Genomic DNA, 23576 nt, shown 5'->3' on the forward strand with positions numbered 1-23576 from the left:
CTGTTGTCTTGCAAAATGATGAGTCATTTTCCAAGAAAATATATATTTTAATACTTTTTAAACATTAATACACAGCTTGCACTGCCTTGGAGTGCATCGATGTTGCACGTGCAAGACTTCACACACTATACTTGTTGGTGCCAGACGGGCCGGTCTCAGTATTTCACAATCTGCTTAGTTACTGGGATTTTCACACACAACCATTTCTAGGGTTCACAAAGAATGTTGTGAAAAGGGAAAAACATCCAGTATGCGGCAGTCCTGTGGGCGAAAATGCCTTGTTGGTGCTAGAGGTCAGAGTAGAATGGGCCGACTGATTCAAGCTGATAGAAGAGCAACTTTGACTGAAATATCCACTCGTTACAACCGAGGTATGCAGCAAAGCATTTGTGAAGCCACAACACGCACAACCTTGAGGCGGATGGGCTACAACAGCAGAAGACCCCACCGGGTACCACTAATCTCCACTCCAAATAGGAAAAAGAGGCTACAGTTTGCATGAGCTCTCCAAAATTGGACAGTAGAAGACTGGAAAAATGTTGCCTGGTCTGATGAGTCTCGATTTCATTGGAGACATTCGGATGGTAGAGTCAGAATTTGTCGTAAACAGAATGAGAACATGGATCCTCCATGCCTTGTTACCACTGTGCAGGCTGGTTGTGGTGTAATGGTGTGGGGGATGTTTTCTTGGCACACTTAAGGCCCCTTACTGCCAATTGGGCATCGTTTAAATGCCACGGCCTACCTGAGCATTGTTTCTGACCATGTCCATCCCTTTATGACCACCATGTACTCATCCTCTGATGGCTACTTCCCGCAGGATAATGCACCATGTCACAAAGCTCGAATCATTTCAATTTGGTTTCTTGAACATGACAATGAGTTCACTGTACTAAAATGGCCCCACAGTCACCAGATCTCAACCCAATAGAGCATATTTGGGATGTGGTGGAACAGGAGCTTCGTACCCTGGATGTGCATCCCACAAATCTCCATCAACTGCAAGATGCTATCCTATCAATATGGGCCAACATTTCTAATGAATGCTTTCAGCACCTTGTTGAATCAATGCCATGAAGAATTAAGGCAGTTCTGATGGCAAAAGGGCTTCAAACACAGTATTAGTATGGTGTTCCTAATAATCCTTTAGGTGAGTGTGTATATATAAATATATATAAATGAGTCTCAAGTCAGCTTTATTTATATAGCGCTTTTTACAATTTTCATTGTTACAAAGCAGCTGTACAAGAAAACATTGACTATAAGTAAAACATAAAAGGTTATGGAAGTCAAAACACAGGTCAAATATCAGACACACAATAAATTCCTATATGCAGTGTTAATTAAACAAGACTATCAAATTCTTGCAGCCCCCCCGGCCAGGCAAACAGTGCAAAACAGGATGCAAACGGTAGCGAGGAACCCAAAACTCCATTGGAGGTGAAAAAAACCTCAGAGGGAAACCAGGCCTAACCAGGGGATTCCAGTTCCCTTCTGGCAAAAACTGCAGCCTCTGCACAAGCTCGACAGTGCTTGCACATCAAGGCAAAATAAAAAAAGTTAGCTTTAAAATTATCATTAATAATCTAATAGCGACTGAAGTTTTGTATAGTCGCCACGTCTTTCGTCCAGCTTTATCATCAAAGCATTTGTCAGGTCTAGGTATGGACCGCTCCGGTAACCTTGGACTGCGTCCTGCCCACTCTAGTAACCTAGGAACAATGAGACAAGACTGGCTGAGAGTAGAGTACTGTTCTGCACTCTTTGATGCAACAAATGCATCAGTTGTTATTTTAAGTGTTCCTGGTTCTGGTTGATCTAACTAGTGCAGCCTAGATCTTTGGATTTTATATATATAATGATAGTCTAGTGTATGCAAGAGTAAAAAGATGCGTCTTTAGTCTAGATTTAAACTGACAGAGTGTGTCTGCCTCCCGGACAGTGCAGGGAAGACTGTTCCAAAGTTTAGGCGCTAGATTGGAAAATTATCTGCCGCCTGCACTTGATTTTGAAATTCTAGGTATTACCAACTGACCTGACACCTGAGAGCGTAGAGCACGTGATGGACTGTAATATGTGAGAAGTTCTCTCAAGTAGTGAGGAGCTAAACCATGCAGGGCTTTATAGGCAATGAGCAAGATTTTAAAGTTAATGCAATGCTTTATAGGTAACCATTGCAAGGTTGACAGAACCGGGCTAATATGCTCATACTTTTTTGTACGTGTAAGAACTCGAGCTGGGCAACCACCTAATTGTGCATAACAGTAATCTATAAAGGCAGATGTCATAAAGGCATGTATAAGCTTCTCTGCATCTGATGGTGACAGCATATGACGTAGTTTAGATATATTTTTAAGATGGAAAAACGCAATTTTACAGGTGTTGGTGACCTGGTTCTCAAATGACAAAGTACTATAGAATAAAACGCCAAGATTCCTTACTGAAGATGAGGGTTTTATGGAACATCCATCAAAAGTTAAGCAGTATTGTTGGTTGTTACCTAGGGCGGTTTTCGGTCTAATAAGTAACACTTCAGTTTTGTCCGAATTCAGTAAAAAAAAAATTGCTACTCATCCACTTTTTTTATATCGACTATGCATTCCACTATTCGATGGAATTGCTGCGTTTCATGAGGCTTCGAGGAAATATAAAGTTGCGTATCATCAGCATAACAGTGAAAGCTTACTCCGTGTCGCTTTATTATATCTCCTAGAGGTAGCATGTATAATCCGAAGAGCATAGGCCCTAAGACTGAGTCCTGTGGTACACCGTACTGGACTTGCGATTTGCGTGATACCTCATTGTTTATTGCTACATATTGAAAACGGTCGCATAAATAAGATCTAAGCCATTTCAAAGCTATTTCCTTAATACTGACATAATTTTCAAGTCTATGTAGGAGCATGCTGTGGTCAATGGTGTCGAATGCAGCACTAAGATCTAGCAGCACCAATAAGGAGATACAACCTCGGTCGGACGCCATAAGCAGATAATTTGTAACTCTAATCAGAGCAGTCTCTGTACTGTGATGTGCTCTAAATCCAGACTGGAAATCTTCATTAATCTCATTCCTTTGGAGGAAGGAACATATTTGAGTTGAGACTACTTTTTCCAGAACTTTAGATAAGAAAGTTAGATTCGAAATAGGTCTGTAGTTAACTAGTTCTCCAGGGTCCAGATGGGTTTTTTTGACAATGGGCCTTATAACAGCCACCTTATATGCTTTAGGCACATGTCCTAATGTCAGAGATGAGTTAATAATGCTAAGTAGAGGATCTATAATTTCTGGGAGCATCTCTTTCAGTAGATTTGTAGTTATAGGGTCTAGCATGCATGCAGTTGATTTAGATAGTTCATTGTGATCTATAGTAGAAAATAATTATTCTCCTTAGGGGCGCTGTAGTTAGTCGTTTGTTCAGCGGGTTTCGCTTCTGGTTGCATAGTTATAATTTTTTCTCGAATATCTTGGATTTTATTTGTGAAATAGTTCATAAAATCATCACTGCTATGCTGGTATACAGAATCAGAAGTCGCTGATGATTTATTTTTGGTTAATTTAGCCACTGTACCAATTAAAAACCTAGGGTTATGCTGGTTTTCTTCTATTAGTGATGAAAGGAAGGCGGATGTAGACGTTTTTAGGGCTTTCCTGTATTTTCCAGTAACTTGTCATTTTCCAGGCAGTATGACATACCTCTAATTGAGTTTTCTTAAAGTTGCGCTCCATTTTTCGTGCCGCTTTCTTTAGAGGTTGAGTGTGTTCATTATTCCACGGTGTCGGTCTGTCATTTTTAATCTTCTTTAAGCGCAGAGGAGCAACTATGTCTAGGGTCTCCGAGAAGGTGGCATTAAAATTTTCAATTGTAAAGTCAAGATCTTCAACGTTATTATTCATGCTAGAGATTTGAGACAATTCAGGCAAATTATCAAGAAACGTACTTGTTATACAATATTTGTAACTAGGAGTTTGATTTGCCACCATTGGGTAGTGAAGCAAGCATGATACCAGATAATGATCCGAAATGTCTTCGCTCTGCTGAAGGATTTTTACGTCGTCCACATTTATACCATAAGACAATATTAAATCTAAAGTATGATTACGAAGGTGAGTGGGTCCTGACACATGTTGTCTAACGCCCATGGAGTTAAGAGTGTCTTTGAGTGTCTTACGGCTTTTTGACTCCACCATCTCCCTTCAGCCTCACATCCGCCAAGTCGTTAAAACCTCCTTCTTTCACCTCAGCAACAACGCCAAAATCAGACCCTCTCTCACACTCCCAGCTGCCGAAAGACTCATTCATGCCTTTATCTCCTCCCGACTGGACTACTGCAACTCACTTCTCCTCGGCATCAGCTCCACCCACATCAACCGACTCCAACTGTTCCAGAATTCAGCCGCCCGACTCATCACCCGCTCCAAATCTTGGCATCACATCACTCCAGTCCTTAAACAAATGCATTGGCTTCCCATCTCCCACAGGATCACCTACAAAATCCTGATCCTCACCTACAAAGTCCTTCACCATCTGGCCCCCACATATCTCACTGACCTCCTCTCCTTGTACCAACCCTCACGGTCCCTCAGATCCACCTCAGCTGGTCTCCTTTCCTTTCCATTCAAAAGTCCAAATTCTGCAGTTTTGGGGACAGAGCATTCTCTAGGGCAGCTCCCAGGCTCTGGAACTCCCTACCCCCTGACATACGCACTTCTGAGACACTTGCCATCTTCCAGTCCCGCCTCAAGACCCATCTCTTTACCTCTGCCTACCCATAGCTCCATGTCCCATTTTTTATTTTTATTTATTAATTTTTATTTATTTATTTATTTTTTATTTATTTTTATTTATTTATTATTATTATTTATTTTTTTGTAAAGCGACTTTGAGTTCTTGAAAAGCGCTATATAAATTCAATTTATTATTATTATTATTTAAAAGCCATTCCTAAATCATCTGTATCGTTATCTACATGAATGTTAAAGTCACCAACAACAAGGACTCTGTCTGCAGCCAGTACTAGTTCTGATAAGAACCCACCAAATTCTTTAAGAAAATCTGTGTGGTGCCCTGGAGACCTATATACAATAGCCAGAATATTTTTTAAAGATGTTTTATCCTTAGTATTAGGTATTGATGCATCAAGTACCATGACTTCAAAAGAATTATATTTAGGATTAGACTTCTGGGAAATGCTAAAAGAGTTACAATAAAGTGCAGCAACACCTCCCCCTCTGCATTTTTAAGACGAGGCTCATGTGTATAATAATAATCTTGTGGGACAGACTCATTTAAAGCAATATAATCATCTGGCTTTTAGCCATGTTTCTGTCAGACAGAGCATGTCTATTTTATGATCTGTTATCATATCGTTAATAAAAAGTGCTTTATTAGAGAGAGATCTAATATTTAGCAATCCGAGTCGAAACAATTGATTATCTGTATTATGTTCATGTTTAGTTAGTTTAACGTTAATTCAATTACCTTTGAGAGGTTTACGCATTATTTTATGTTTGCTAATCCGGGGGACAGACACAGTCTCTATTTTATGATGTTTGGGAGAAAGGATTATCGCAGTATCTTCAAAAAGGTATATTTTAAGAGAAATCCTCCTCTCTCTCACTCTCTCTCTCTTTCTTTCTCAGGATCCATACAAGTCATTTGGTCTTCCCTCCATCGGCCGACTTTCTCAGTATCAGGAGCCACTGAGCTTAGCTGATGTGAGTACTTACAGCTTATTTTATTTTAACCCAGTGTTTCTCAAACTTTTTGGTCACTCCTCCCTTTAAACCTATAAAAAAATCTGGTGCCCCACAAGAAATTATAATCTAGAAATTATATATAGTATAAACTGTATATATATATATATATACAACCAGCATTCCGAATGTTGGGACGTTTTTTTAAGTAGAATAAAATGAAAACTTTCAAGATTTAAATCACATGAGCCAATTTTTTATTCACAATACAACACCGAGAACATAACAAATGTTTAAACTGAGAAATTAGTTCATTTCAAGTTTAATGCCTGCTACAGGTCTCAAAATTGTTGGGACAGGGGCATGTTTACCATGGTGTAGCATCTCCTCTACTTTTTAAAATATGTCTGGGGATTGAGGTTATGAGTTTCTGGAGTTTTGGTGTTGGAATTTGAGCCCATTCTTGCCTGATACAGGTTTCCAGCGGCTGAAGAGTTCATGGTCATCTTTGACGTATTTTTTGTTTAATGGTGCGTCAAATGTTCTCTATAGGTGAAAGATCTGGATTTTTATTTGCATCGTCCTGCTGAAATACACAAGGCCTTGCCTAAAAGTACACGTCATCTAAAACTTTTATATGCCTTTCATCATTCATAGTTCCTTCCAAAACATGCAAGCTGCTCATACCATCTGCACCCCCATACCATCAGAGATGCTGGCTTTTGAACTGAATGCTGTGATAACATGCTGGAAGGTGTTCCTCCGCTCCAACATTTTTACCTCAAAAATCGCAATGTGACATTTTCCTCATTGTGCAGCCTTACCCCGTACCAACTTTTTTGAGTTTTCCTGTTGCAGCCATCAAATTTTAAATGAGCTAATTTTGTGCTTAAAATTGTAAAAAATTCTCAGTGTTAACTTGTTCCATTGTGAATAAAAACGTCCCAACATTTCCAGAATTCGAGTTGTGTATATAAACTTGTCCGGTGTATGCATTTAGACATTGAAATATTCTTGAATTTATTGTCACTCACCTTTTCTAATAAAACTGAAAACTGCATGTGTGTTCACTATATATGGAGTTCATGGTGTGATATAAATCACCACACTCTTAACAGTTATGACCACTCATACGTAACAATTAGAATTTTAAATAAAATGTTAAATACAAGAAAAAAGAGTGGACTCTAAATCACGCAAACGGGTCGTCTATAGTTCTAATTTCAGTTACGGGTCACATTTGCGCCACTCTGTGTAGTGCCCGCATCCGCTCCACTGCACGTGGTAGAACAATCACAGCAGGCTAGACTATCTGACCAGTCTTATCAAATTAGGCTGACAGAAAGGAGGGGTTAGACAGATAAATCGCTCAACGAATCATTTGAGGGTCGGTCAAGAAGTGAGGTAATAATAACTGCCTATTAATTTAGAAATATTAGTGTTTTTACACAGTGTATGAACTTGTTGTTGGACACTCCATAAATCAAAGTAGGACTTTAAAAATCAGGCTGAAATGTTGTAATTTTTCACAATTATTGTTGTTTTGCTTTTCTCTTGAAGGTTCGTGTGGACAGTGGAATTCAGGAAGGAAGTGACGTCAGCATTTATTATGATCCCATGATTTCTAAGGTAATAAAAGTGTTATGTGTGATTAAAAAGTCTTATTAGCGATTAAAAACAGACTAGTCTAATGCTTTGTTGTTGTCGTTTATTAGCTGGTCACATATGGTAGCACACGAGCAGAAGCTCTGAAGAAAATGGAGAATGCACTTGATAATTACGTCATTAGAGGTATACATTGCATGAAGAAATACAAACACATATTTAAACACTTAATAATTTCTTATATTATCATTCTCTCAGGTGTAGCTCATAACATTCCTCTTCTGAGAGCGATCATCGTTCACCCTCGGTTTGTGTCGGGTGACATCAATACAAAGTTTCTCCAGGAGGTATATCCGGATGGGTTTAAAGGTCATGTATTAACAGCAGAAGGAAGATATGACCTGCTGGCTACTGCTGCTGCACTTTATGTAGCAGCACAACTCCGCTCACAAAAGTTCTTAGGCAATCTACGGTGAGTTTTTCATGGGCATTTAGGAGACACAAGCTCACACCAGTTAGTCTTTCTTCTCTTTTAATAAAAAAAAGAAATTCGCCACAAAGAACCTTTCTTTGGATGATAAAGGATTATGAAACCATTTAGACAAAAAAGGTTCTTCTATGGCAGACAAACTAACTGTGCCAGTGATGATACATACAAAGTTTTGTGACAATATACAAAATCATCGCATTTGATCAATCAAAAAGCTTTTAATAACCTTTTGTTTGTGATGCCTCTTGAAGCCATATACAACATTTTGTACAAATCCGGCAAAATTCGTTGGAGGAGTTTGGAAAAAGTATGTTTTCAATAAGATTCAACGTGGCGCACAGGTAGTATGGTGAAATAGGACATACAACTGAAATGGTCGATCCTACAGATGGGCAGCTAACACAGGTATTTAGCAGTAACTTTACATTTTCAAATGCACTCTGACAAATAGCAGACCAGTCAAACTTTACCTTAGCCTTTAGAAGATCGGTTAGGGGCGCCACCATGGTTGAGAAATTAGAACAAAGATTATGACCACCGTCCCCAAAAAACATTATTTTTTCTAGCAAATACACATTTAGCCAGATTTATTGTAAGATTGGCCTCCACCAAACGCAAAAGACGAGCATGCATACGACATAAATAAAAAAGTGTCTCGTGCACGGGAGTAAATGAAACCTGATAGTATCCTTTAAGACCAATTTTTGGAACAGATTTGGCTGAACCAACTCTGTCTACGCAATCATCTATACTTGGTAAAGAAAAAGAATCCGGTTTAATAATAATAATAAACTTTTTTTATATAGCGCCTTTAAAAGTAGCATCTTAAAGCGATTTACATACTTAGAATTTTTGAATAAATTTGAAATAAAAAGATACACGCAGTAAAGAACAAATCAAAGAAAACAAGGCCAATATAATAACACATAATCACCTAAACGCTAGCCTAAAAATTTAAGTTTTGAATTCCACAATTTAGGAGCCAGTGAAGAGAAAGCCCGATTGGCCATAGTTTTAAGCAGTTGTTTGGACAGATAAAAGTCCTGATTCAGAAGAGCGTAGAACACGTGTAGGTGTGTAGGGGGTTAAAAGCACTGCCAAGATTAAGGAGCCAAATTATTCAAGTCCTTATAAATAAGCATGATAATTTTTTAATTAATATGAAAACTAACAGGAATTCAGTGCAATTTTTCTGAGACAGGTGTGATGTGCTCCCTTGCACTGGTCCTAGTCAGTATTCTGGCAGCTGAATTTTGTACCAACTCTAATTTACTTAGGGTAGCTTTTGAAACTCCAGCCAGCAATGCATTACAATAATCAATACACAAAAGTGTTGATTAACTTTACAGCCACAGAAAAATTCAACATGGGACGTAATTTGGCAATGTTTCTGAGATGAAAAAATAGATACTTTGACATGCTGATAGACAATTCAATTGTTAAGTTGACATCAAATATCACCACCAGATTTTTTGTTTAGTTTGAAACTGTAAAGCAGAGCCATCCAGACCTAAAGTTGCAGACTCCGCTTTGCCCAACTCACCCAATAAGCATTACTTCGGTCTTATCCCTGTTTAGACCGAGCAAATTTTCAGACATCCATTTTTTTATCTCAGTAAAACATTGAGAAAGAAAAGCCACAGGCATATTGACATCTGGTTTTGAATGTATGTAGATCTGAGAGTCATCAGCATAAAAGTGGAAGTTAACAGCAAGTGTTCTTAGAAGTTGGCCAAGAAGAAAAATATAACTTTTAAAAAGGGCCCAAAACTGATCCCTGGGGAACACCAGATTGCGCCTCACCGACCTCAGACCTGCAACCACCCATCACAACAAACTGCTTGCGATCAGAGAGATAGGATTGAAACCACTTCAATGCAGAATTGTCAAAAGCGGCACTAAGATCAATAAGAATCAATATAGAGAGGCGGCCTGAATCAGAAGCCATTAACAAGTAATTGGTGACCTTAACTAATGCTGTTTCCGTACTGTGTAGTTAACGGAATCCAGATTGAAGTCGCTCAAAAAGATTGTTCGAAGAAAAATGTGAAAGCAGTTGAGAAGCCACTATTTGTTCAAAAATTTTGGCAAGGAATGATAGATTAGAGATGGGACGAAAATTGTTCAGTTTATCAAATTCCATGTTATTAGTTTTTGGTACAGGGGTGACAGCAGGGCACAAAGAATCATTGATAGTACTCAAAACAACAATAAAAACATGATTTAAAGCAACAAGAAGGAACCGGATCAACTCTAGAAGTCGTAGCTTTTATTTTCAAAACCATATTACAGAGAGACTGGGAGTCATGAATGAAAAAGTTGGAGAGAGAAATACCAGAAAATGCCGAAATATAAAAAACTCCAAAAACGTTTTACAAAGGTGAGTCAAAGCAGGAACACTAGAGTGACACTAGCTTGTTGATTGAGTGAAACAGTTTCTGTGGTTTCACAGGTTTCTCTGATTGCTGACAATTATCTGTGAAAAATTAATGGATCTAGCAGAAAGCCTGTTTAACACTATAGAGAAGTCAGAATGCTGCTGATTTAATTTAAGACATGATAACTAAAAAAATACAGATAACTAACACAACAAAAACATGACAGCATAATAAAGCATGATTTAAAAGAAAAATTAAACAGTTTTTCTCATTTTGCAACCAAACTCTTCATAAGTTTAGCCAAGTATGGGTTCTTCTACTGGTAACCCAAAGGAATACTGGCTAGAGACAAAGGCAGTGTGTCAAATATGCAAATAAGCGTTAAAAAAACGCTGTATTTGCACAATTCCACAAATATTTGTATCCTCTGCTTAGCATCATCATCCTTTGGATTTGGAAGTAAAAACGACTACATGCCATCGTCTCTGGCTCCGCTAGATAATGTAAACACACCAACTATTAGAAGTGTTTGTGGGCAGGTCAGATGTTTTCATTCGTTAAGTTTAATGATTAAAGTGTTACTACAAATCTAGTTATACACACATTTATTTAACTACTTTGGATTAATGTTTAAGATGTACATAACAAGAACATCAATTCATAGAAAGGTTATAAATGTATATATGAAGAATATGATCGTAAACTCAACTATGATGACAGTACTACTAAAGTTGGACCTAATAACTGTCTCCAAATTAGTCTGTGGTTTAAGTAAACTCGCATTTCCCAATCCCTGGCTATATTCAGCAGGCCTAAGTCTGAGGAAAAGAGCTTGGACATTTTTCTGTTCCTCCCGATTAAAGGACTGCCTTTAGTAAGTTAGCCTGGGCGTTTTGGGGGATGGCATTTGCTGCCACTCTCTTGGTCTCTAGTGCTGCAACCAAGCACCTTAGTGTCAGAGTCACAGCTATTATACTAAACCGTATTAAGAAGTATTCATAAGAACATTAGTTGACATGGATGTTTCAGTAGGATGATCCGAAATCGCGCTTAACCAAAGATGATTGTATACACATGGATTTATTGGAATGATTCAATGATTTAATGTTACCATTCATATATTTGATTGTTCACATTCACTTTATAGCATTTTAAGCATGCTTGGAGCACATTTGAACCATCTATAATCCAGTGATGTTTTTGAGGTCTAAAGTTTGAGACATGTTGGGCTCTCTCGGAAACCTGGGAACTTTCCTCTGTTAGATAGTAACTATGATTACAGACATGGTCCAAGCTAAGTTTGGTGGTCTCATATGGTAACCATTGTGTGCAATTTTATTTAAAGAAATAGGTAAAGGCTAACGTACCACTATTATATATGTAACTTGTTGCCCAGAAACTATTGGGGGCAGATTAAAAACAATTTGTTATTAAAAATAAGAGATAACAGGAATTGGTTGTCAGGTCATCCATGTATGCCCTGATTGAAGGTAGGTGCAACCCATTGCCAACCTCCCAATTTGGTGCTCTGATTATTATATCCACTGACATAGTGACAGCCAGTTAAAGGCAGCGTTGAATGGTGCAACCTGCCATTATGCCAACCTCCAGCAGTTGGCAATGGGTGGTACTATTGTGTGTGGTAATACAGAATTGGAGATCCTGATAGTATGCTTTATTCAGCTGTTATCTGCTCTGGAACGTGGAGGCTGTCCATTGCATCTTATGTGGCACTGATCAAAAGGCATTGGCAAGATGTAGAAAAAACACATGCAGGTCTTAACCTGTTTGTAAACGGTGCCATGATGTTAGCATGTTCCAAACATTCTGAGAAACTCCCTATGGCACCCTTCTGTATTGAAGTGTCGACTAATTAGGGACTCTTCAGGAATGCTGGGAGTCTATGGGCCACAACACTTAAGAAAATCTTACTTTTCACATTCAAAAGGCTAATTTGTAAAAACTGATCAATAGTTGAGGAGTTTTTCTCCTTAGGGATCATTATGCATCCTTCCATTTTTCCATGACGCAGCCATTAATCTCCAAAGGTACTTCAACACTCCAGGGGCATTCATGAAGAGCATGTATGGATTACCGTTGGGTCCAGGAGCTGATGCTTATATTGCCTGTTTTAATGCACACAGATGAACTTGGACGGAACTTTGTAGTAGGTGGTCCTGGTTCGCTACATTTTCTTATGTTGTTTTCCAAGCTCTCTGCAGCAAGGCCATTTTTTTATGTAGCCATGTAGTGCCTCTTGGCCTTTCCTTTTCTCTGGCCTTCTTCCACTGTTTTCTCAAGCTCCTCCTATCTCTCACAAATCTGTTTATATCTTGCTGTCTCCTCGACTTCAGCCTGTCTGCCGTCTCCTCCTGTAACCTTGGTTTCTTGCTTTTCCCTGCAAATCCTTCCACCCCATAGGAGTACTCTTTGTTGTAGGATTTAGGCTAACGCATTTGAGGTCCATCCATTTTCCACTGCTTTTCGCGTCTGATTGGTCTTTGGGTTACTGAGTGTTGGTAAGTTTTGGTCAAGGCAAGGCCCCTCACTTAGCTCTGTCAGGCACTTCTTCCTGCCCTTATGGGTTTTTAGACCTTTCTCTGATGTTACCTTTGTCTAGCCGCAAATTCATATCTGTTGTTTTTGTCCTGTTGTTCCAACTTTTGGCTCTTTGTCACTTCAATTCCTAGCTCTGTTGCCATGTGATCCGTCTGATTGCGCCCCGCTCTCGCAGACTCCAGGGGTATGCTTAATTCTCGTGTTTTTCAAAGCCATAGATACACACATTAACTTATCCTGGCGACAAGGTTAGCCAGCCCATGTCTTCCCTGGTGTGGTCTGTTCCCTCCTGCCAGCAGTCTCTCCTGGCTGTCACCGGTCCTTGTCTTTTAACCTGGTTTTAACCAAATTGCTCAGATTTGCTTAGTAGGACTAGGTGTTGTTATCCCAATATTTCAGCACAGTTTAATTGCCCAGTTGGACATTTCCCATGCTTTATGTGTGACCGGAGCAGACAAGAATATGGATGGAGGAAAGGAGGTCCGTGCTTTACTTGGTTCATCAAGTAGGCATCCTCTGTGTTTTGGGGATATTTGATTATAAAAAACTTTTTTTTTTTGCTTTTCTTGTGTAACAGGTCAGAGCACAACTTGAGGAATCAGCGTTCATGAAGCGCTATTGGTTATTTTTAAAGGGGAGGGGGCACTCAATGTATCGTGCTTTCTCTCTATTTTGGTTGAAATTACGTTGACACATCAGATAAAGCTGCATGTCCTAAGACGCTTCTTTGGGTACTTTCTCTACTTTCTCCTATACAGTTGTTGTGAATAAAAAATATTTTAAAGGTTGGCGCCTGGTTGCAATTTTTAAACTTTGTATCTAGTATTTAACATGTAATCATGTTTTTAACATTGATGACTATTTTAATATTTAATTTGGAATTCCGAACAAAAGCGTATTTAGAATGTACATTTTAAGTATTCAGTCCAGAGTGTCCAGATTTCTCTCTTTTCGGTGCATCACTGGTAAATTGAATTGTTCCGAAGTTGTCATTTTGTTTCCATCGAATAAACACCTGTCGACTATATTTCCTGCTTCTTCTGCTGCTTCTGCTGGGTTGCGTTGGGGGAAAGGGACAAATTACCAATCTGGTCATATGGGTTGGAGAATCGGTTGCTAAAGCTGCAACACCTTTGTGTTGTGTCCATTCATTCCTATAAAACAATGTTTAGTTTTAAGACATGACACAGTGCTTCTTGTACATACTATGTGACCCCAATTTACACACAGCCCATGTAGACCCAACCTTTTTCCAGTTTTGTTGTTACCGGAAGCATAAGATCATGTAACCAGTTCTACTCGCCCTCCTCTGCGCGGGCCACAAACCTCTTGCCACACAATTTACAACACGTCTCTAAAATGTACATGCACAGTCACAACAGATGTAGGTTATTGTCCAAATGTCTGAAGCTGTCAAGCTCAGCTTGTACAGAACTGCCTCTGTATTCCAGATGCTTATATCACTTCAGGACACACACGTTTTTGGGAGTGCCCAGATGTTTATTTTTATTTATTTTGTAAACAAATGTTTAAACATCCATAGAAGTTTTTTAGTCCGGTCATGTTGTTATTGACTGCAGATAGAAAGAGTTTTTGTTAGAGGTCGAACGATTTTTTTTTATATTGCCGTTAACGATAACTAAGGTGGTCAGTACCTACCAATAACAATGCATTATTGATAGATGAAAAAAGCAAAAAATACTGCTGTTCCCCTTAAGTCGGTCTCTTGACGTTGTGTAGAGAGACTGACTGGGTTTTGATCTTGAGAACCTATCATCTCCAAGATAAATTTAAAACACCAATGGGCTTGGCGAATGGCACGATATAAAAGGAAGATGGCGGCGGTCATTCATTCATGGTTCCAAAGAACATATGTTGTCAAGCCAAATCGTCTCTGAGACTCACTTAATTCTGCTGGATTTACAATGCGGAGCAGCGGACTTCTCATGGGCGTTTCGGCAGCGAGCTGCAGATCTAAAAGAGCTAATTTCTCACGTCTTGCAGCTGTTTCCTTTGGGTGTGACCTGAGTCAGACGGTCATGAGACCTGCGTCACATGCTTGGCCCCCTGTGCTAGGTGACCGCAGTTTCAGCCACCGAACCAGCCTCCCCAGGCACAGTGAAGCAGATCGTCCCTCTGGTTCTGCTGTCGTGGTTCGCGAATCCTTTCTCCCAAACATCATAAAATAGACACTGTGTCTGTACCCCGGATTAACAAACATAAAATAATGCGTAAACCTCTCAAAGGTATTTTAATAAACGTTAGACTAAGAATTAACATAATACAGATAATCAACTGTTACGACTCGGATTGCTAAATATTAGATTTCTCTCTAATACAGCACTTTTTGTTAACAATATGATAACAGATCATAAAATAGACATGCTCTGTCTGACAGAAACATGGCTAAAGCCAGATGATTATATTGCTTTAAATGAGTCTGTCCCCCAAGATTATTATTATAAATATGAGCCTTGCCTAAAATGCAGAGGGGGAGGTGTTGCTGCACTTTACCGTAACTCTTTTAGCTTTTCCCAGAAGTTCATGTAACAACACCTAAAACTAAGGATAAATGTATTCTGGCTATTGTATATAGGCCTCCAGGGCACCACACAGATTTTATTAAAGAATTTGGTGGGTTCTTATCAGAACTAGTACTGGCTGCAGACAGAGTCCTTGTTGTTGGTGACTTTAACATTCATGTAGATAATGATAGAGATGCTTTAGGAATGGCTTTTAAAGACACTCTTAACTCCATGGGCGTTAGACAACATGTGTCAGGACCCACTCACCTTCGTAATCATACTTTAGATTTAATATTGTCTTACGGTATAAATGTGGACGATGTAAAAATCCTTCAGCAGACCGAGGACATTTCGGATCATTATCTGGTATCATGCTTGCTTCACTACCCAATGGTGGCAAATCAAACTCCAAGTTACAAATATTGTATAACAATAACTTCGACTACAAAAGGTGCGTTTCTTGATAATTTGCCTGAATTGTCATGGCGTAATAACGTGAGTAATATGAGTAATAACGTTGAAGATCTTGACTTTACCATTGAAAGTTTTTACGCCACCTTCTCGGAAACGCTAGACATAGTTGCTCCTCTGCACATGATGAAGATTAATAATGACACCCCGACACCGTCGTATAATGAACAAACTCAGGCTCTAAAGAAAGCGGCTGGGAAAATGGAGCGCAACTTTAAGAAAACTAAACTAGAGGTATTTCTTACAGCATGGAAGGATAGTGTAAGAAAATACAGGAAAGCCCTTAAAACGTCTAGATCTGCCTTTCACCACTAATAGAAGAAAACCAGCACAACCCTAGGTTTTTATTTAACACAGTGACTAAATTAACCAAAATAAATCGTCAGCGATTTCTTCTGATTCTGTATATCAACATAGCAGTGATGAATTTATGAACTATTTCACAAATAAAATCCAAGATATTAGAGAAAAAATTATAACTATGTCAGTCTCGCTACACAACATCAAGAGAACGACTGAAGTGGAACGCTTCACAGAACCGCTGCAGTGACCGGGAGTTACCTCTCAGGTTCCTCAGCCCAAAGGGTGAATGAGTGATCGCCGCCATCTTCCTTTTATACCCGTATGTGCGAGTCGGAGACTGGCATGCGCGTGCTATTCGCCAAACCCATTGGCTTTTAAATTTATCTCCGAGATGATAGGTTCTCAAGATCAAACCCCAGTCAGTCTCCCTAAACAACCATTAATGCACCATATTGTCAATAAATTAATTACTATAACATCATGTTTACTGCAACTGGCTCTACCTTGTCACTGTGAAACTTTTAAACCGTGTTCTCACGTCTCCAAACCAAACTGGCTGTCAGTACTGTTTATTTTACGCCTCTAGAGGCTGCTGTTTTACTCTATACTCTCTACCTTTATATAACAGTAGACGCAACCAGGAAAAACTATCGGTGGGGAGTATTGCTGATAGTTCAAATTATCATTATCAGTGCCGATTAAACAGCAAAAACTATGAATCCGTCTACTGATAAAAACTGAATCAGTATGTGTTACACCCAGTCTAACATGTTGAACATTCTGTGACTTTGTAAATACTGTGCTACAGGGTGTCCAGTGTTCCTCCAGAGACCAGGTGTTGGGAGTTGTGCGTGGAGCTTGAAAAAGGTGTTTACATGCTTGGTGTGTCTCACTCTGGACACAACTACACAGTAAGTGATAAGATTTATCACATTTATCATAAGAAATTATGATGATGAAGGGAAAAGTTTAATGTATGGTCTTTTTGTCAGCGCTGTGGTTCAAGAGTTAGCACATGCGATGATGACCTTTTCGCATTCAAAAAATATTTTAGCAAATAGGCTAAGATTTACAGTATGTTGACTTGAGAAAGCCAGCATACTGTTATTCTGAGATTATATTTTCAGACTCTAACCAGAGCAGGGTTCCTCCACTTTGGAACTTGAGATACACTTTTCTGCCAAGATTAGCTCCAACCGGGATTAAACACACCTACCTGCCACTTTGTAATATTGAAGACCTTGATTTGTTGTTCAGGTGTGTTTGATTTTATGTTGAAGCTAAACTTTGCAGTAAAGTGGATCTGTTCTACAGCTTTAAATTACAGCCATCAAACTGTACACTATTCTAGCTGCGTATGTGTAGTATTTATCACATTCGGCTCTTCTTGCACTTTACAGAGCATACCCACGACCTGGGTGACTTTGTAAGTGCGCAGCGCGAGCTAGTTAAAAAAAACGATGCGCAGCGCGAGCTAGTTAAAAAAACGATGCGCAGCGCGAGCTAGTTAAAAAAACGATGCGCAGCGCGAGCTAGATAAAAAAACGATGCGCAGTGCGAGCTAGATAAAAAAACGATGCGCAGCGCGAGCTAGATAAAAAAACGATGCGCAGCGCGAGCTAGATAAAAAAACGATGCGCAGCGCGAGCTAGATAAAAAAACGATGCGCAGCGCGAGCTAGATAAAAAAACGATGCGCAGCTCGAGCTAGATAAAAAAACGATGCGCAGCCCGAGCTAGTTAAAAAAACGATGCGCAGCGCGAGCTAGTTAAAAAAACGATGCGCAGCGCGAGCTAGTTAAAAAAACGATGCGCAGCGCGAGCTAGATAAAAAAACGATGCGCAGCGCGAGCTAGATAAAAAAACGATGCGCAGCGCTAGCTAGATAAAAAAACGATGCGCAGCGCGAGCTAGATAAAAAACAATGCGCAGCGCTAGCTAGATAAAAAACGATGCGCAGCGCGAGCTAGATAAAAAAACGATGCGCAGCGCTAGCTAGATAAAAAACGATGCGCAGCGCGAGCTAGATAAAAAACGATGCGCAGCGCTAGCTAGATAAAAAACGATGCGCAGCGCGAGCTAGATAAAAAAACGATGCGCAGCGCGAGCTAGATAAAAAACGATGCGCAGCGCTAGCTAGATAAAAAACGATGCGCAGCGCGAGCTAGATAAAAAAGGATGCTCCGCTCGAGCTAGATAAAGAAAGGATGCGCAGTGCGAGCTAGATAAAAAAGGATGCATGTGACATTTACACGCCTAATCACCCCTACCGGTCTTCCAGCCATTTTTAAATTCCAATCGTGTGCGTAATTTAAACAGCTGACCTGATCTCTGTGGACTTTGCTCTCCTTTTTTACATCTGGGGAGGTTGTCTGTTTATGTTGCAGAATTGCACATCAAACCTGACCACCTGCTCCATGAGTCCTGGAAGTTTTAGTACCCCAGCTTGCTTTTTTTACTGTATAATAAAAATTATTATTCAATATATATATTAATTAAATATATATTAAATTATTTCAGTTTTTTATTTTTAGTACATTTTCCAAAACTGAGATGATAACATTTACATCAAGTATTCATACTCTTTACTCAGTACTTGGTTAAAGCACCTTTGCAGCCTTAAAGTCACCATGCAATCAAGCAAGAAAACTCTGTGTTTTACACAGTGTTGCAGTGATTATTATAAATGATTTATCCATCCATACATAATAATTTGTTTTATTCATTTACACTTGTAATCTTTAATAAAAAAGCTTAAGCTCCTCTCCCCCTCTCAACAACAACTCTTTACCACATGATGTCAGCAACAAAAAAGAGGAAGGACTATACTGACTGTAAAAAGGCCAGGCAATTTTTATTCTCTCCTTCAGGCCCAACTTGCAACCAACCGATCCAAAAAGGGAATGGCAAAATAAGTCCCCGCCCTAAATTTTTTCTTATTTCAGAAGTCGTTTCACTCTGATACACGTCACGATATGAAAAAAAGAAGTCAGTCGCAACTTCCGTTTCATGGTGACTTAAGTATTTTTGGGTATGATGTGACAAACGTCACACATCTGCTTTGGCAGTTTTCTGCCATTATTCTCCTCAGCTTTTCCAACTCTGCCAGGTTGGATGTGGGCCATCAGTTGACAGATATTTTCAGGTTTCTACAGTGATGTTGAGGGAGGTTCAAGCACTGGTTAAGTTCATAAGTCACTCATTATGCATTATACTTGCATTATGCTTAGGATCATCATCTGGCCGAGATTCTGAATGTGCTGGACTGGGTTTTAATTAAGGTTATCTCTGTATTTTGTGCCGTTGAGCCGTACTTCTACCCTGACAAGTCCCTCAGTCCCTGAGTTCCTGCTGCTGATAAACACATACGCATAAAGCATGATGCTGTTAACACCAAAATATTTTTTTGAGATGGTATTGTGTAGGTGATGAGCAGTGTATGATTTAGTCATTAAATTAAGTTAAAACTTATTAAAAATGTCAATATATTATAAATTGTTCTTTTATTTTAATTCAATTTATTTTTTACATTTTAAGAATGTTAAGAATTGTTTTTGTCAATGTTTTTAATTGCAGAAACTGATTTCTGAAATGTCTTAATGTTTTGTAACATAGACCTTTGTTGTCCTTTTTAACTCTTTGTTGTCCTTCTAAAATGTGTGTGTTTGTTGGTTCAGGTAAATGTAGATGGAGAGAATGTTGTCGTGTCCGGAGATTTGGATTTGGCTTCGCCACTGCTGCCCATCACCATCAATGGAAAATTCAGGACTTTCCAGGTTCTTACACACATCCACACACGTAGGAAAACATTGACCGTTAGAATGAATGTTAAAAAGTAATGCACACCAAAGGTGGTAATGCACTTTTCGTGTGCATCATTGTAATATAATATGGTTAGTTCCAGTTATTGATTCTGATTGGTAAGTAGCTGTGGTTTATTAATGATTAGGCATAGCTATGTAATGTAATGAAGGTTTTAAGTGATTTTACGAAATTTGCTTTGATACACATTTTTTGGCTTTAATATTGCATTAAACCACGGTCCGTTTTTTAAAAGCCTAAAAGTGAAAATGAAATTCTGTCATAATTTCATCGTTTCAAACCTTTATGACTTTCTTTCTTCCGCAGAGCACAGAATTAGATATTTTGAAGAAAGTTACAAATTTAACAGCACTGGACCCCATTCACTTATATTGTATAGACACAAACTCAATGCAAGTGTTTAGGGTCCAGTTAACAATATTTTTCATATCTTCTTTTGTGTTTTGCGGAAGAAAGTCCTACATGTTTGAAAAGGTAAAAGGTGAGTTAATGATTTCAGAATTTTTATGTTTGTTGAACTGTCCCTTTAAGGTAATCGAGGCTAGTGGTTTTTGTGAATAAATCAGGACCGAAGGGTATTGATAAATGATAAATGAAGGTTAATGATACCTTATTGCTTGCATAATAGGAATAATAATAAATAAATCTATTCTGAGATAAACCAATCAATTTTTAAATCGTCTTAAAAAGAATTGTGATAGTTCGTTGAATCGATTTTTCCCAACACCCCTATTGCACAGTGGTGCTCGGGCCAGTCATAGATGCTTGCAGCTATATTTACAATTATATTTAAGAATTTCCCTCTGATAAATAACCAGTAAATAATGTGCGCGAAAAGAGCTAATTATATAAAATGTTCTATGCTGTGTGTTTATCTGCATTTTAAAATGGTTAACTGTATAGTATTCTTTACCACAATTGACACGTACTAACATTTATGTATGCCTATGACTACTCTTACCAAACCCATATATAGCTCTAACACCGTGTTTACACCAGACACAACCGGCGCCACGCCTTTGATGCGTCAAGTGTGGAGAAAATGTAAAATTGTATAGATTCTAATGCGTCTTTTAAACTTTAATTCAGCCAACATATCTGGAGCTTCCTAAAAACTCTAGTTCTAAAAATGTAAGTCAATGCATCATTACGAATGTATGTTGACACATTATTTTTTCTGTGTTTAAATGCAGTGTCTTCAGCGGTCAGCATCTGGGGAGATTACCCTGCAGTATCTGGGCACTTCAGTAAGTCTTTAAGTAATACAATTAAGACAATGGGTCTAGTTTTCTTAATAGATTTCTTCCTTTTGTTGAGTGTTAATTCAGTACACTCTCAAAAACGATGTGTTCATTATTAGCATATTGTTTGGTGTTACGCTATATTACGTATTATGTGTCATTTGTGCGTCTGTCTTAGTAACTGTGTGCATATTTACAGCCAAACTGTGCTCATGATTATATATCAAATCGATTTAACATTGATGGGTTAGGGAATAGAAGTTTTAGTTTGTTAGCCTGTCTTCTGAAGAATCAGTCTTTCCATACTTGTTTGTATTGTCCCATACAGATTTCAGTATTTAGTTTGTGGTATCTGTGCACTAACTATGCACTCTTCCTGACTCTGTTTTTTTGTTTAGTTTAAGTTGCGTGTGCTGAGTAATCTGGCAGCATCACTCAGTAAGCACATGCCAGAGAAAATTCCAGAAGACACCAGTAGCATCCTTCGCTCTCCCATGCCAGGATCTGTGGTGGCTGTGTCTGTTAAACCAGGGGATAGGGTAAGTAATGAAAACTAACTGCTTATTACAGCTGACATGGTGCCTGTTGCTCTCTTTTGTTTTATGTACATAAGTATGTTAGGATGTATATAAAATATGCATAAAATAATTGCAGGGGTAGAAAGACAAACGCAAATGGACTCAGGGCCGGATTGGGACTCATTTTCAGCCCTGGAGTTTCATGCCTTAGACCGGCCCACTTTAGTTTATGACTGACTATATTAAAATAATGATAATTAAAACCTCAGAATGATGACGCGGCCAGGACTATATTTTAAATTAGGATATTTAATTCACTTTAATGTTGCTGTGTGTGAATGTAAGCAGTTTGCCAAGTTGTAAAGCCAAAAGCGCATAACAAAGTTATCGACTGGGGAAAAAGGAGTCGACTCTGAATCACACGAACGATTCGTCTATCGTTCTAATTTAAGTTCCAGGTCAGATTTCCGTCCCATCGTGTAATGCAAAAAAATTTGAGAGTCAGTCAGTAAGGTAATAATAACTGCTTATTATTAGTAAATGAAAGCGTTTTTACACCGTGTATGTACATACACTTGTTGTTGGACACAACATAAACCAAAGTAGGACCTTAAAAACCACAAAAATATTTACTCTTTATGATATGACAGGGCAACTTATTTTCAGGTAAGACAGATCAAACATTCCTTTTAGTATGGGACTAGCCTTAAGCCTTGTCTGTGAAACCAGGCAATAGAGTTCCTCCTCCCCTACCTCAATGGTTTGGTCCACTGTTGCTTTCCCTATTTATCTCACCTATGCTACACACATTGTTCAGTGTAAGGGAAGAAAGGACATCAGTAGTTTAAGTTAAGTGGGCTGTCAAGTATAAGGAAAAAGTCATCTGTACTGCCAACATGTGTGGTCTTGCATCTATTCTGTGCAGTGACTGAAACACTGAACTGTGTTTTCAAATATCTGTTACTAACTGATTCGGAACACAAACATGAACACTGTCCATCTGTAAAAATGCCAAAATTACAGCCACTCTTTCATGTATGGTGATTTTGTAATACAATGTTGCAGTTAAATCAGGATTTAAGGAGTTCAGTAAGAGTGACTTATCCACGCTACACCATCAACAGTAATAAGGCTTGGCTCTATACACACATCAGAATGATCCTTCCGCAGGCGAAGCGGTGGTACTTCAATGTGTGTCAACTATTGTTAACCACTGAGTGACAGTCTATTCACAGATCTTTACTCAGCGCGAGTTGACTGGTCAAGCTCATTGCCTCACTCAGCAGACGGGCAAGAGTTAAGAGGTTTAGGCGTAAAAGACAAACACTGTCTACAATATAAAAGTAACAAGAACTTAAATCCACAGACACTAATAATTATATTAAATACTAGTCATAAATACATCATTTCATTTAACAAGGGTAAAAATGAGCTCTATGCATTCAATCAATGCTTTATTCGGTTTGAATCTTTTTCAATATATAATAAGTGTTTTGTTTATTGCTGGGTTACATACAGAGAGCTTTAATGTTTATATTCACTCTGTGTTTTGTGCAAATTGAGAAATACAGCGAGTGAGATCAGAGTGCCTGTGCAAAACTCTCTGCATGTTTGCTCGTGTGTATTGAGATGTGTGTCATTCATAGAAAATGGCAAAACCCAACATGGTTTAGCTTTATTTCCTTTAGCTTTAAACCGAATGTGCTCTATAATATCGTTGCATTATCAGCATATATCCCCATATCCTTGGGTGCAGCTGTGTTTTATGAGTAAAGGACTGGAACTAATCGTTATATAATTTTGAATAACATTGTTGACAACAAAAAAGCACGTTTGTATTTTCCTTGTTTTTTATTGCTTGGCTTTTTAATTTTGCTGTTCTTTTCCGCTGAGGTTTTTTATGCTGATAACTCATAACTCTATTTGTTTTCTGTATATTGCAGAACATCCAAAAACTACTATTTTATTTG

General features: G+C 38.6%; 1 protein-coding gene across 1 annotated transcript in view; it reads left to right on the forward strand.

Annotated features, from left to right (window-relative positions):
- pcca (propionyl-CoA carboxylase subunit alpha) overlaps window positions 1–23576 on the forward strand; it is a 78441-nt gene that overhangs the window by 49375 nt on the left and 5490 nt on the right. Inside the window, exons 14-21 of the mRNA XM_079461503.1 lie at window positions 5642–5716; window positions 7256–7324; window positions 7411–7486; window positions 7559–7772; window positions 16835–16937; window positions 19703–19801; window positions 21041–21094; window positions 21487–21627. Coding sequence (XP_079317629.1) covers window positions 5642–5716; window positions 7256–7324; window positions 7411–7486; window positions 7559–7772; window positions 16835–16937; window positions 19703–19801; window positions 21041–21094; window positions 21487–21627 — 831 coding nt within the window. The remainder of the gene's footprint in view (window positions 1–5641; window positions 5717–7255; window positions 7325–7410; window positions 7487–7558; window positions 7773–16834; window positions 16938–19702; window positions 19802–21040; window positions 21095–21486; window positions 21628–23576) is intronic.

This window comes from Barbatula barbatula (genome assembly GCF_947034865.1).
Source record: "Barbatula barbatula genome assembly, chromosome: 8".
NCBI lineage: Eukaryota > Metazoa > Chordata > Actinopteri > Cypriniformes > Nemacheilidae > Barbatula > Barbatula barbatula.